This window comes from Populus euphratica, unplaced genomic scaffold (genome assembly GCF_000495115.2).
Source record: "Populus euphratica unplaced genomic scaffold, PopEup_1.0 scaffold1033.1, whole genome shotgun sequence".
Lineage (NCBI taxonomy): Eukaryota > Viridiplantae > Streptophyta > Magnoliopsida > Malpighiales > Salicaceae > Populus > Populus euphratica.
In genome coordinates, this window is record NW_011500892.1 from 41,127 (window position 1) to 56,448 (window position 15,322).

General features: G+C 33.6%; 1 protein-coding gene across 2 annotated transcripts; it reads right to left on the minus strand.

Moving 5' to 3' along the window:
- Window positions 1-8,226: 8,226 nt before the first annotated feature.
- LOC105116740 (TMV resistance protein N-like) lies at window positions 8,227-12,491 on the minus strand. Of its 2 annotated transcripts, none has more exons than XM_011014194.1 (6): window positions 12,424-12,491; window positions 11,613-12,143; window positions 10,259-11,333; window positions 9,746-10,153; window positions 8,943-9,671; window positions 8,227-8,854 (listed from the first exon to the last, which is right to left on the minus strand). In XM_011014194.1, exons 2-6 carry the CDS (start codon window positions 12,107-12,109, stop codon window positions 8,234-8,236), a joined length of 3,330 nt encoding a protein of 1,109 aa, XP_011012496.1. In that variant the 5' UTR covers window positions 12,110-12,143; window positions 12,424-12,491; the 3' UTR covers window positions 8,227-8,233. The 2 variants fall into 2 exon arrangements, with proteins under 2 accessions (XP_011012496.1, XP_011012495.1); XM_011014193.1 differs by lacking the exon at window positions 12,424-12,491 and adding an exon at window positions 12,238-12,417.
- Window positions 12,492-15,322: the final 2,831 nt, after the last annotated feature.

Genomic DNA, 15,322 nt, shown 5'->3' on the forward strand with positions numbered 1-15,322 from the left:
CACCAATCTAGCCTTAGAATCTTTCTTAGAAAGAAGATATTTCAATGCTGCATGATCACTAAAAACAACAACAAGTGAGCCAACAAGATAAGATCTGAATTTTTCACACGCAAATACTACTGCAAGTAATTCTTTTTTAGTGGTGGTATAATTCATTTGAGCACTATTTAAAGTTTTACTTGCATAGTAAATTACATAAGGTTTCTTATCTTTTCTTCGTCCCAAAACAGCACCTATGGCATAATCACTAACATCACACATTATTTCAAAAAGTAATGACCAATCGGGAGGTTGAATGATAGGAGCACAAGTAAGCAAGTTTTTAAGTTTAACAAAGGCTTTTTCACAATGTTCAGTCCATTCAAAAATAGTATTGTTTGTTAGAAGGTTACTTAAAGGCTTAGATATTACACTAAAATCTTTGATGAAGCTTTTATAAAAACTAGCATGTCCTAGAAATGATCTAACATCTTTAAGAGATTTTGGTGTTGGCAAGTTTGCAATTAACTCAATTTTAGATTTGTCAACCTCAATTCCTTTTGATGAAACAATATGACCAAGTACAATGCCGTTTGTTACCATAAAATGACATTTTTCCCAATTCAGCACAAGATTCTTCTCTTCACACCTGGTCAAAACCTTTCCTAAGTTAGTTAAACAATCATCAAATGAATCACCAAAAACAGAAAAATCATCCATGAAAATCTCAAGAAAATGTTCAGCCATATCACTAAATATACTAAACATGCATCTTTGAAATGTGGTTGGTGCATTACATAATCCAAAAGGCATCCTTTGATATGCAAAAGTACCAAATGGACATGTGAAAGTAGTCTTTTCTTGATCTTCCAATGCAATTTCAATTTGGTTGTAACCCAAATCTAAGAAACAATAAAATTCATGACCTGCAACTCTTTTTAGGATTTGATCCATGAAAGGTAAAGGAAAATGATCTTTTCTAGTCATTGAATTAAGTTTCCTATAGTCAATGCACATGCACCAACCAATAACAGTTCTAGTGGGAATTAACTCATTGGTCTCATTTGTTATCATAGTGACTCCAAACTTCTTGGGTACAACTTGGGTAGGACTTACCTATTTGCTGTCAAAAATAGGATAAATGATTTCATTATCTAGAAGCTTAATGACTTCATTTTCACTACTTCTTTCATATTAGGATTTAGCCTTCGTTGCATTTCTCTAGAGGGTTTAGCATTTTCCTTTAAATAAATTCTATGTGTACAAATCAAAAGACTAATTTCTTTTATATCAGCTATGGTCCATCCTAATGTATTTTTGTGCATTTTCAGAGTTTGTAATAACTTACCTTCTTGATGTGCATTAAGTTTGGAAGAGATTATTACCAGAAAAGTTTTATTTTCTCCCAAAAATAAGTATTTGAGATTGGATGGCAACGACTTCAAATCAGGTTTTGGTGGTTGAACATTTGAAGGTATAGACTTAATTGATTGTGGTGGCACTTCCTTAATTTATGGCCTCCAATTACTTGTCTTTGATTCTTCCTGAAAATAAATTATTTGCAAATCATCAAATTCATCAATCTCAATTTCACTTGAAGTGGTTGGAAATTGATCATGAATTAATTTTTTAGTAAAGTCCACTTCCTGTAAATCATTATCATCTCTAGGTTGCTTGCAAATGTTGAAAATATTCATCTCCAATGTCATGTTTCCAAATAATAGCTTCATCAGTCCATTCCTACAATTAATCAATACATTAGAAATTGTAAGAAATAGACGTCCTAAAATAACAGGAAATGAATTACATACTTCAACAGGTTGTGTGTCCAAGACAATAAAATCCACAGGATAAATGAAATTATCAACTTGTACTAACACATCTTCAATTATTCCTCTAAGCACTTTTATAGATCTATCGGCAAGTAAAACAGTTATAGAAGTTGGTTTTAACTCACCTAGATTGAGACTTTGAAAAACTGAATATGGAAGTAAATTCACACTAGCACCAAGATCAAGTAAGGCTCTTTTAATTTTATGCTCTCTAATAAAGCAAGAAATTTTAAGACAATCAGGGTCTTTATATTTCAAAGCATTATTGTTTTGAAGAATAGCACATACTTGTTTGGCTAAAAAGACTTTCTTTTTCACATTCAGTTTTCTCTTCATAGTGCATAGATCTTTTAAAAATTTAGCATAGGAAGGAACTTGTTTAATAGCATCCAACAAAGGTATATTGATCCTTACCTATTTGAAAATTTCAAAAATTTCAGAGTTGTGATTGACTTTCTTTTGTTTGGTCATGGATTGAGGAAATGGAAGTGCTGGTAGAGAATCAGTCTTTTCTTTGAAATTTTCAGATTCAACCCCTTCTTTACCCTTAGAGATTGACTCATCATCTTCCTCATAAGGTTCAAGAGAGGGTTTTTCAATAATCTTACCACTGCGCAGAGTAGTGACTGATTTGACTTGATCCATGTGTTGGCTTCCAGAACTACTTGCATTTGCATTGTATTGCCCATTGAGATTTTGTTGTGGTTGAGATGGAAACTTACCTTTCTCTTGGAAACTAAGAGCAGGTGTTAATTTTGCAAGAGTATCTTTAAAATCTGTCATGTTTTGAGCAAGTTGAGTATTGATTGTCTCTTGCTTTTTAATGAATGCATGCAATATTTCCTCAAGATTTCTTCTAGAAGGTGGAGCATAAGGAGGTACATATCCATGAGAATTTCAGAAATTATGGTGTGCTTGAAACGGTGGTTGTGAAGTTTGTGCATTGTTTTTCTCACTCTTCCAACTGAAATTTGGGTGATTTCTCCAACCAGGGTTGTATGTTTAGGAGTATGGGTTGTGGTTGGCCCTTTGAAAACTGTTTAAAGCATGAGCTTGTTCATGGAGACATTCCTTAAAAGAAGGCAAGGTTGGACAATAATTGGTTGAGTGTTTATTTGTTTCGCATATTTGACACACAATATTTTCAATAGATTTTAATTGACCACTCTTTTTCAATTCTAGTGCCTCGACTTTTCTAGCTAAATATGCAAACTTGGCTTAAAGGTCATGATCTTCCTTAAAGTTGTACATACCTCCACTAGATGTATAAGGTTGAGTTTTACTCGGTGCCTCATAAGTACCCACGGTGTCCCAATTTTGAGCATTTTCAGCTAACAAATCTAAGTACTCCATTACTTCATCAGGGTCTTTATCTTCAAAAGTTCTATTGCACATCAATTCAACCATTTGCCTATCTTTAGGTGTTATCCCTTCATAGAAATGTGAAACCAATCTCCATGTTTCAAAACCATGATGAGGGCAAGTACTAAGCAAGTCTCGATACCTATCCCAACTTTGGTAAAATGTTTCTCCTGGTTTTTGAGTGAAAGTAGTGATTTATCTTTTGAAGAGTTTGTTCTGTGAGATGGGAAAAACTTCTTCAAAAACTGTTGTTGCATTTCATCCCAAGCACGAATGGATCCTGGTCTCAAATTTTGTAGCCATGTTTTAGCTTTATCTTTTAATAAAAAAGGAAAAAGCTTTAATCTAATGGTGTTCATGTTACAATTTAAATTATTATATGTGTTGCAGACCTCCTCAAATTCCCTTAAATGCAAGTATGGATTTTCCAATTCTAAGCCATGAAAAGAAGGTAAAAGTTGAATAATACCTGACTTAAAATTAAAATGAGATGCATCTAGAGAAAAAACTATGCATGATGGTGCACTTGTTCTTGTGGGATTCATGTGGTCTCTAAGTGTTCTAACACGGTTATTCTCATTATTCTCATTATTCTCATTATGAAGTGATAGATTATCTTCTTCGGCCATATTTTCTGAAAATGATGAGGATATCCTACAAAGTCTACCACTTGATGTACGTGACCACACTCTCATGCACGTGTAGGAATAGAATAAAAGGAAGAAGAAAACAAAAGAAGAAGAAATAAGAGAAAAGAAGCAAAGTTATATACAAGAAAAGTGAAAAAAGAAAATAAAATAACTACTATAATTTATACAAGAACTTACCTCCCCGGCAACGGTGCCAAAAACTTGATACGACTAAAAGATTGATGTCTTCTCTCAAGTGCAGGAGTGTCGAAGTAATAAATAACCCGGCAAGATCCGGGTTGAATCACAAAGAGGTTAATTGTACAAATTATAAACAACAACAATAATAATAGAAGCAATAATAATACTAATAATAATAGTAATAATAATAATAATAATAAACAACAACAACAACAACAACAACAACAACAACAACAACAACAACAATAATATTAATAATAACAATAATAATAACAATAATAATAATAATAATAATAATAAAGAAGTAGAAGAATAAGAAAAAGATGAGAACTTTGAGATGGAATATTAATGTAAGGATTAAACAATGATAATAACAAATATCAAGGTTAGAGGTTCCACTAATGGTATGTCAAACAAGTATAGTATACATTTTATTATTCAATTGGAAACCACACACAAAGGAGGTTCCAATCAGATTATAGATTACTAACATGATTATATTAGTCATCTTATTTGATTAATGCTAATACTTGTAAATCTCGTCAAGCATTCATGATTATAACTTATGTTAACAACAAATCAAGTTCCTTTCATAGCTCAGGTGTCGGTTATACCATACAGTATGGGCTATGAAAGTGCCAAGCATTTGTTGTACCAAGTGTTATACAACATAAATCAAGATTAGTCATTTAACAAGATAACAAATACAAAACATGTTAGTATCAAACATTAAAGTTCATATTAAGTTTACACTATATTTATTCTTACACCATTAGAGTAACCTTTTCACCTTGACATAATAAACTTAGCTAGACATAATGAAAGAAAGAAAAATAACTAAACTAAATAAGAACATAAATAAGATAAAAGTTAACTAAGTAAATGAAAGGTATAAACTTGATATTAATGAAAGCAAAACATAAACATTACAAAAAATACAAAGAGAGAAAGCAAAAGCATGATCTTGATCTGAAAACCAAGATGCCTAAATATTTGGCAAATGCCTTCTTTTATAGGCCAAAATTAGGAACTATTAATTTGATGACTAATTGATAAGTGGGTGGCTAACTCTTGACTTTGTGACAATCCTTATCTTTTCTTATCTTCCCAAAACGTCATTGATAACGTCAAAATTGGAGTCATTCAAAAACATGAAAGTTGTAGGTAATTGTCTCAGCTGTCTTGTATAAAACATTCAGCTTATTTTCTATTACATTACCAAATATTGAAAAATAATTCATTTTTCTAGAATTCACTTTCCAAAATGAAAACTATTTTCTAGCAAACAAACGGGGCTTTAATTATGAACTAATGACCTAAAAAAAATTAATAAGTGAAAGTCAATTTTGATCCCTATTTTCTTATTTATTCACAAACAAACCCTCAATTGGTCACAATCTTTAATAATCTTTTCAATTATGCCACTTGATTTATTTGATTGAGCTCTTAGTGTCTTTTACAGTATGGTCCTTGATCTTAATATTCTTTAATTTCATCCTTAATTGCCTTTTTATATTTTTAATTTTTTTTATTTCACCCTTGATTAAATTAATTTGCCTCTCAAAACCTCAACACCCATTCATTTTAGTCTTTAAACCTTTAATTATTGCAATCATGACACAAATTGATTCTCAAACTTTGTTTTTTCTTCAATTAAGTCTCTAGTTGCATTAATTAACATAAACCAAATTTCAATTAAGTCCCTAGGCTTATTGATTCTTCTAATTTCTAACAAATTGATTTCTAAACTTTATTTTTCTTTCATTTTAGCTCCTAATGAAGCCACTTAAACCTTTTTAAAGTTCAATTAGGTTTTTTATTTTTTAATTTAATTGAAGAAAAACTAAAATTTAACAAATTTTTCTCATATAAAAAAAATTCAAACAATTAAGAACATAAAAAAATAAAATAAACACACACAAAACTTAGAGAAGAAATAGGTGAATTCTTACCTTATATTAGTTGTGGGTTAATCTGAGAATTAAAAAAAATGACATGTTATGAGTTAATTAAACAAACCGAGGGAAAAAGAGAAGGAGAAGCCATACCTGTTAGAGAAAAGAGGGTCGGTGCTCGAGGAGAGAACGAGAGAGAGAAGAGAAAGAAAGAGTGGGAGGTTTGGTTAGCGAGATAAATAGTAGAAGAGGAAGAGAGAGAAAGAAAAAAAAGAGAAGTTGTAACATCCGCATTTTTATTCCAGGACAAATTCTCAATTTAACATGAAAATTCAGGATTTTTTTTTTTTTTGCTTAACATATTAATAGGATGCTCTAATGAAAATTAATTAACAACAAACATTATCTAACGCAAGGACATGATTTTCATATTATACAATAAAACATCCAATACATAAACAACTTAATTAGTTAAGGATTGCATATTTGTCTTCCTATCACTGAAAAGTTCTCTGCGATGTTTCTGATAAAACGGGGTCACGATGGGGATGTGTTTGAACAGGGATGATAATGAGAAATACACCTGTTGAGATTGTAGCTCACAATTTTAAATTATTCAGCCTGACTATCCTTTCTCTACATTTAGACCACCTGGGGGTTACGGTTGTGTTTCCAGCAACATCCCTCAAGAATGCTCGATTGGGGAGGAGCTTAGGCCTATTGTAGCCAGATCACTTAGTACTCGCCGGGTAATTGCTCGCCCAGTATGCTATAACGTGAATTGTTTATCCAGGTGCTGTGAAGTGAAGCTGCCGAATCTGAGTCATATATTCATTCATTGCAAGGTGGTCTGGTGGGTGTGGTGATGTGTTTTGGATTCTTTGCTAGAGGGCGAGTATTTGGGTATGGAGTTGGAAGATGATGTCTTGTTGTTTAGGCATAATAATTTAGCAAGCAAAGTCCCATACACAATAAATGGAAGAAAGAAAGAGACGGAAGTGGCAGGATCATCAACACAAGAGAGTGGTGGCAAGGGTCTCCGTTCACCCATTTGTTGATCCCCCTCAACAAGTGCCTGCGTGCTTCTCTGGAGACAGATGTGAAAGACCCAAAAAATTTCTTATTTTGGGTTCTCCAAACATTGTTCATGGAATGAGTCCTTTACTTGTACCGATCAAAAAGTAACTTCCACAAATCTGTTGTTTTAAATCTGCAGCACTTCCACAATCCACACAATTGGTTGCCGTCTCTTGGTGATCTCCACAGGTGGTTCATGTCTATTTACTTCCATCCAGTCACATGTGCAGGTGCATGGGAGCTATAGTTAACTTGTTTATCTTCTTTTCGCCTGTTCTTTCGCATAATATGTAATGGGACATTGTTTGCGCATGAAAAGTACTTCTCATCAAGTTGGTGCTTCATACAAGCACTTGAAGCTAAGGTCTTGGTTCTTAATGTTCGAAGAAAGAACCACACCTCACCAGGGCTCAGAGAATGGAGAACCCAACAGAATTAAATAATGTCCTTCTCCTTGGTTCTGTATCCAACTTGAAGAGAATCAGATCGGAGCATGTTTTTATTCCTCCCTTTGCCTTCACCCCTGTGAAGTTAGAAAATCTACAGAAGCTAACGTTGTGTATGTGCAACATAGGTCGAGCTTTGAATACCTCCATCACTGCCAACAGAGCATCCCATGATATAGCTCCAACAGGCAACCATTAAAAAGTCGAAGTGGTTAGAACTTTGTGGCTTTCGCGTCTCCTAGAACAACAGTTGCTGTCAAAAACCAGGGAAATGAAAACACATTCCAAGATCCTCATAATGTTGATAAAAAAAGGGTTATAATGTTTGAGGTGATGGGTGACAATGCAGTGCTGGTATATGAAAACTGATTCAATTGCATCGATCATTAATCGAAATCATGAACAAATTGCATCTTTTGATGAAGGATAACGACTTTCAAACCAAGATCTCAAAGGAATTGTTTTTTTTTATGAAAAGAAAGAGTCTCATAGGCAGTCAAAGTTGTTGGCTACTATAGACTATTTTACATTTTCACTTTTTCTATCTTTTAATTTGATAATTTTCAATCAAAATTAATTTTTAAATTTCTAATTTTGATGATTATTATATTTTATTTTTAGAATAAAAATATCTATATTAATTTAGAGTCTATGAAAGCCCTTACAAATATTTATAAATAAAATATCTCATGCTAGAGAAAGAAAGGAGGAAGATTACTAGAGATACAAAACTCTTTTCATGATAAGCTTTTCAAGAAAAAAAAATCAAAAACTATTTCAAAAAGAAAGAAAGGAGGAAGCTTTTTTTCATTTTACGATTCTACACCCTTCTTTGAAAATTTCCAATAAGTTAAATTGCGATGACTGTATTTACCATGGTAACCACAATAATAATTTCTAAAAACACGAGAAGCTATTTCTACTTTGGCAACGTGTGCGTCACCATCCTTTGATTGGATATCATCATCATTTCCTTCCTCTTCATGCAACCATTGGACACCAATCGCCTTTATTTGGATAGCTGGACTATGTGGACGCACTGAAACACTCATGTCATCACCATTTTCGAATGTAGGATCACCGACCCCTAATTTCGTGTGCAATAGCGATTGGATTTCACGAACACCACGCGCGTACCTCATAGGGAAGACAAAGGCTCGACAGAGCAAGGAACGACCACTGGTATTGTTTCTGATTTCAATATAAACATTACTAAAGCCACGGTATGCTGACGTCGCACAACTTATGAACAGATTAAAGCCGCATATCTGGTGCGCAGGAGGAGGCGAGGACATTTTGAATGAAAAGTTACCTACAAACTCATTCTGAATTAGCCATTTATCCTCTTCTTGCTCCTCATGAAACCCCCTTAACATCTCATCTTCATCAAATGCATATGCGACAAGGCTGAATGCGCTTCTATACAATGCTAGCTGTACCACCAAAACAATGTCTATAAAATGAGCAAAAGACAAATATTAAAATGTAGATTTCGAAAACAGTAAATGGGTGAGGGAGGACCTTAAATCTCGATGGCTGTATTTGAGCACTAACCGTTTCCAATAGTCTGAGCATGTGCGAGTCAAACTTTTGGATCAATTCTTGCTTCATCCGATCTTGGAACTTGACTAAGTGATCTGGATTTACAATGTGTGGCAGTGAATAGCAAAAGGACACATCTAACGAATCCAAATGGGATGGAAGCTCTGGGAGTGCCTGAAGCATTTTGCAATTTCTTAAATATAGGGCTCTGAGTAGACCAAGATCCTTGATGCTTTCTGGAAGAAAACGAATTGGAGTTCCACTTAAATCTAGACTCTCCAAGAAGCATGGCAGTGAAAACAAGGTAAATCTCAACATTTTCCTCGTTGAAAACCTAAAGGCAAAGAATAGCTTCAGTGGAAGAGATGTAATGAATGATGCAACAATTCCATCACTTTGAAGCAACTTGCGCCCCTGATGATGCTCTAACTCCATATTCAGGCTGTTAAGATTTGAGCAACCATCTAAAACCAGCTCTTGAAGTGAATTCATTCTACTCATTTCTTCTGGAAGCTCCATAAGACTTGTACAATTTCTTACATTTAAGATCAACAATCTTTGTAAATCACCAATAGATTCGTGAATTTGAACCAAACGAATGCAGTCTTCAAGTATTAGCTTTTCAAGGGCTGGGAGACCCGAGAAGTCTGGGGTTCTAATGAGATCACGAGAGTGACGGAGATCAAGAATTTTTAATTTTGGAAGAAACTGTGAAAATACATGAATTTAGTTGTTATCAATTGAAAACGAGAGAGATAGCTACAGAGAGACTTGATACATACCGGTTTGCCCTTCCAAGCATCAACTAGACAACTTCTGGATAGATCAAGAACCACCAGCTTCTCCAAGCATATGTGATTTGGTATGGAGCTCCAAGACAATCCATGCCAACATAACCATCTCAAATTCTTGGGAAAGTGCTCAAAACTTCCATGAAAATTAGTGTAGTTTAGTTGGAGAAATTTTACATCTGGCATCTTTGTAAAAGTATCCGTGCTGAGGATGGGAAACAAACTTGTTTGGCTAGTTTGTAATTTTCCCCCATCAGAAAAATCAGAAAGCCATTGTTGAAAGAAGTTAAGCCTGCGGCGCTTGCGACAAACCATTGAATCAGTACAGACAACTTCTGCATAATTATCTTCCATTAATGCATGCATATCAATGGTAAGGCCACGCAATTTTTCAACATCCTGCATAATAATATTAAAAGTACATGAGAAAGGAAAGTAGATGAATGAATATGTCAAGGCACCACAAACCATTTAAGTAGACATTTAAAAAATTCGGCTACTTACAGTAGTTCCTTTCAAAACTGTAAAAGCATCCCCATGATGCCATATTCTTTGACATTTGGGTGATTCTTGACGAGCAATTTCCCTACCCATATCTCTTACTAGTTGATGCATCCACAACCTTTGATCACCGTTGATTTCAATAAGACATCTATCGATGAGATTGTCAATCCCAAATCTTGCACCTTTATCAAGCCCATCCAGTATCCTAACTGCATCATCCACATCCATTCCATTGAAGAAACATGCGATATCAAGGAATAAGTTCTTCGGATAATCACCATCAAGAAAGTCGTAACTTATTCGAAGAACCTTATGAACTTCAAAATTAGGAATCACTTCCATTTGTTGTAATGCGCTTTCCCATATCTCTCTTTCTTTTCCGGACAATGAAGAGCCAATAACTCCAAGAGCTAATGGAAGTCCATTACAATGATGTACTATTCTCCAAGAGTCTTCCACAAAACCATCAACAGGGTTAGCTTGTCCAAAGGCATTCCAACTGAAAAGCTCAAGTGATTTTTCATCATCTAGCAGTTCAACTTTGTACCCGATCCACTGAATATCATTAGCTGAAAACAGACCCTTATTTCTGGTTGTTAAAATGATTTTACTTCCTTTACAAAGCCAATTTTGCATGACACTGATTTTATTGAATTGGTCCCTTTTGTCCACATCATCTAGAACAATAAGAGTTCTTCTGCAACATAATGCATCCTTAATTTTCAGAATTCCTTCATCAGGATCATTTATCTCAACAGTCTTGTTTAGGATGTCGAAAAGAAGTTGCCTCTGTAGACAAACTATATCCTTTGACCTAAAATTTGATAGAAAGCTCTTTCCTTCAAATTTATAATAGTTCTGGTTAAAAACACTCTTAGCTATGGCTGTCTTTCCAACTCCACCAATTCCATAAAGTAAAGCAATGGCAGCACCATGGGATCCATCTTGCAACCATGAGTTGATATCTTGTACTAAAGCGTCTCTTCCAATGAAATGAAGGGGGACATAAAATATTTTTGGATCCAAATTCTTTGAGACATTCTCCATAATAGATTGGACAAACTGTGCCTCGTACCTACATCAAAAAGTAAGATACAACGTGAGATAATTAGTAGGCTCTCTATAAAGGATAGAAATAAACAACATTTAGCTAAGAAATTAAACCGGGTTTCGTCCATGATTGATAGTTAAAGTTGTAGGTGTGTTATTACCACCTATTAAAACCAAATCATGATCCAAAAAAGAAGAAGAAGAATAAATTATAAGTATTTTTTTTTTGTTATATGTTTTCTCATCAGTACACTTAACTGAAAGAAATTAAGAGTTCACGACCAGCATTCTAGATATAACTTACCCATCCCCTAAATCCATTCCAGCTAAATTTGCAACTTCCTTCAAAGCAATCCTCCACCCATTCACCAGCTCCACCTCATCCTTGTAGTGCTTTTCATGTTCCACAAATGCTGTAGCGAAGCTCCCAGTTTGATTTCTGACTTCAGATGGATCCACATGATAGAATACTGGGAAAACTATGCAGTCAGCATTCCTCTTACGTTCCATGATCATTACAAGTTCATCCAGGCACCATCTTGACGAAGCATAGCCTTTGGAGAACACGATTATCGATATTTTCGATTCTTGTATTGCCTTCTGGAGCTCCAACTCTATATTCTCTCCTCTCCGAATCTCATCATCATCTCTAAATGTGTGAAACCCTGCTTGAACCAGGGCCCAGTAGAGGTGATCGGTAAAGTTCTTGCGGGTGTCTTCACCTCTAAAACTCAAGAACACTTGATATTTACAATTAGGAAACCGTGAAGAGTAGGATTCTTGATATTTCCCAGCAGCCATTTCGAGTCTAGCAAAGATAAGACTTTTCAAAGATCTGAACAAAATAAAACGAGTTGCAGGATTGATGTCGAGAGTTCAAGATCGACAGCACACCAATAAGCTGAAGTATTCATGTATTATTATCTTACTTCATCTTTAAAACGGTTTTCAAGTTATTTCCCAGCAATCAAATCCTCCATGCCCTTTCAGAAAAATATCTGTACATATGATAAATCTCTATGCTGAACCAACAAAATCGGTTGATGAGATCATCAATAATTAGTTTCTAACAGTGAATTAATTTAAGTGATTCTAAAAGAGATAAGAGAGAGTACCTGTAATCTTTACTTGTAAGAGCACTTGGAAGAGAAAATGTTATTTCGAACAGTTAAATTGATAAAATATTATTTTAAAGGGTATAAATATAATTTTTATTATATATTTTAAAAAATAAGTATTTTATTTATTTAATAAATTTGATGTTATTTTTTTATATGATTATATTTAATTGGTTTATGTTTTTTGTGGTCTTTTTTGTTGGTTTTGAGGTTTTAAGAAAATATATAAAAATAATATTTGTGGAAGAGAAAAAATATTTTAATATGTTATTTAATAATTTTTTAAAAATATGTAAAATAATTATAAAAAAACTAAAATAATATTACGTTGGAAAGCAAGCCTCAGAAGTCGCTGTGGTATGGGCCATTTCCGCGTGAAGACCCTTTTTTTTTAATTTAATCTGCTCAAATCATTTATCACGCGTGTACTAGGGTCTATAATTCTTGCTATAATTACCAAAAGGGACATTAGACACACACACACAACACATAATCCCTCCCATCAACTCACACGGTTCTTCTTACTTCACCCACCAGTAAGAAAAAGGCACGTGGAGGATAAGGCTCTTTATATCTCACTTGGAAAGTTTACTAGGGCCTGTAATTCGCGTTGCATCATTTGAATCTGTTGAAAGTAAAGTAGATTTATAAAGAATTAATTGGAAAACAAAGCAATTGGTTAAATTAAATAAACTAGTCAACTAGTATAATTTTTTTATTAGTATTTCATTTAAATGATTTAAATTTTTTTATTTAGAATTTAAAATTTATGGAATTCGAGGTGTTTAATGATTTGTTCTCATATATAAAAAAACTCGAATTAGATTTTTTTATAAATAAAATTGAAATTTAAATAAAAAAATATTAATTTAACTAAATCTTGCTAACTCTCAATGAAATTGAATCAGATCAACATCAAATAATTATTTTTAAAATAAAAAATAAAATAATTGACTGAAGTTCATTTAAAATTGCTAACTCCGAATGGTTTTAAAATTGAGAAAGAAAGGGTGGATTGTAATTTTAAGACAAGTCAAGCCTACAAGTCCACTCTCTCTCTATGGTATGGAACGTTACCGCGTGAGGAATTTTCCATGGCTAATGCCGGAAGCAGATAGTCGGAATGTCTAGGCATGACCAGTTATGCTTGGAAAATTTTGGTGCCGGGAGTTGGCGGCTTTTGACCTGGTGAAGATAAAAGTTAGAAAATAAATTCCACAAGTTGATGGCTATTGACATCATGAAGTAAGAATCAAGTTAGAAAAATCTAATTAAGAGGAGAAGTTGATGGCTAATGAAGAACATAAAAGATAAAAAAAAAAAAACAGAGGAGAGAAACAAGGGACGACAGAGAAGAGATTGAAGAGAAAAACAGAGAGAAAGAACGAACATCAGTGAAAAACTAAAGGGACGCCCTTGTCTTCTTCTTCGGTGGCAGCTCCAAAAGCTCCATTTTCAGCAGCCACTGCTGTTATTGCTTGAGAAGACCAAAAAATACAGAGGGAAGAACTGGAAAAGGGAACAAACCAGGGGACTAAGGGAAAACCAAAAGAACCCGGGAAGGAAACAGAGGTAGAAACCCGGGGAGGACAGAGGAAAAAAAACAACCGAAAATAGGAGAAGGAGTGAAAGTAGGAAACACAGAATCCGCAGAGAAGAACAGAGCATATACGGGGAGACTAAAAAAAAGACAGAGGAAAACAAACACAGGCTAAGTGTCTCCAATTTTGCAAAATAATTCACCAACACTGTGTATTCAAGATTTAATTCCATGGTGACTGTAGCAAGCGTGCATTAACAATTCACGCTTGTTTGCGGGTAAAAACTATCTGGCTGTGGTTGGCTGGTACAGCCTAGCCCAACTGATGCAAACTGAAATAGATTTAATTTAAAAAATAAAAATAAAAATAAAAATAAGTAAAATAAAATAAAATAAGTTTATGTATTAATATATAAAAAAAATTATTTTATTATTTTATTTATTAATATAAAATATTTATATAAATTTATTTTATTATTATTATTTTCCAGCTACGTGATATTTATTAACGGTAAAATTGGAAATATTCGTAGTTGAATATTTATTGATATTAGAGTCAAAAATATTATAAGTAAACCATTAGAGCTCGAATCAATAAATTTTTAGTAATTTAAAATGAAATTAACAATACAGTTTATCATAAATAAGATATTTAAAGAGCAATTTTTTTTTTTTCACATAACTGATTTTATATTACAAAATCTGTTGATCCGTTTAAATTTATTCTTTAAACAAAACTACTTTCCATGAAAATAAAATAAAATAAAATGTTGAATGTTTGTTTTTTTCGTATTAAGATTTTATTTTCACATGATCGTCGCGGTAATCAGTGTGACAAATTTTAAAGGAATCCATGACAACATAACTAAATCAAATTCTTGGAAAAGTGTTCATAACTTCCGTAGAACTTGTGTAATTTAGCTGGAGAAATTTTTCATTTTGCATCTTTCTAAATGCATCCGTGCTGAGGACAAGAAACAAACTTGTTCGGTCAATTTGTACTTGTTCCCCCAAGAAAAACTCGGAAATCCACTATTGAGAGAGGAGTGTAGGAACAAGACATTGTTGAAAGAAGTTAAGCCTGCAGCGGTTGCAGGCAAAACATTGAATCAGTACAGACAACTTCTGTACTGATTCATGCATATACAGGGTAAGGCCACGCAGTTTTTCAGCATCATGCTTCCAAAATATTGAAAGTAAATGAGAAAAGAAATTAAAAGCATGAACATTTTAAGACACCTAAATACCATGCAGATAGGAAAACAGAACCACTTACTCTTACACTTGTTTCTTTCAAACTGTAAAAGCTTCCATGTAATGCCATATTCTGACATTCGGGTGATTCTTGACGAGTAA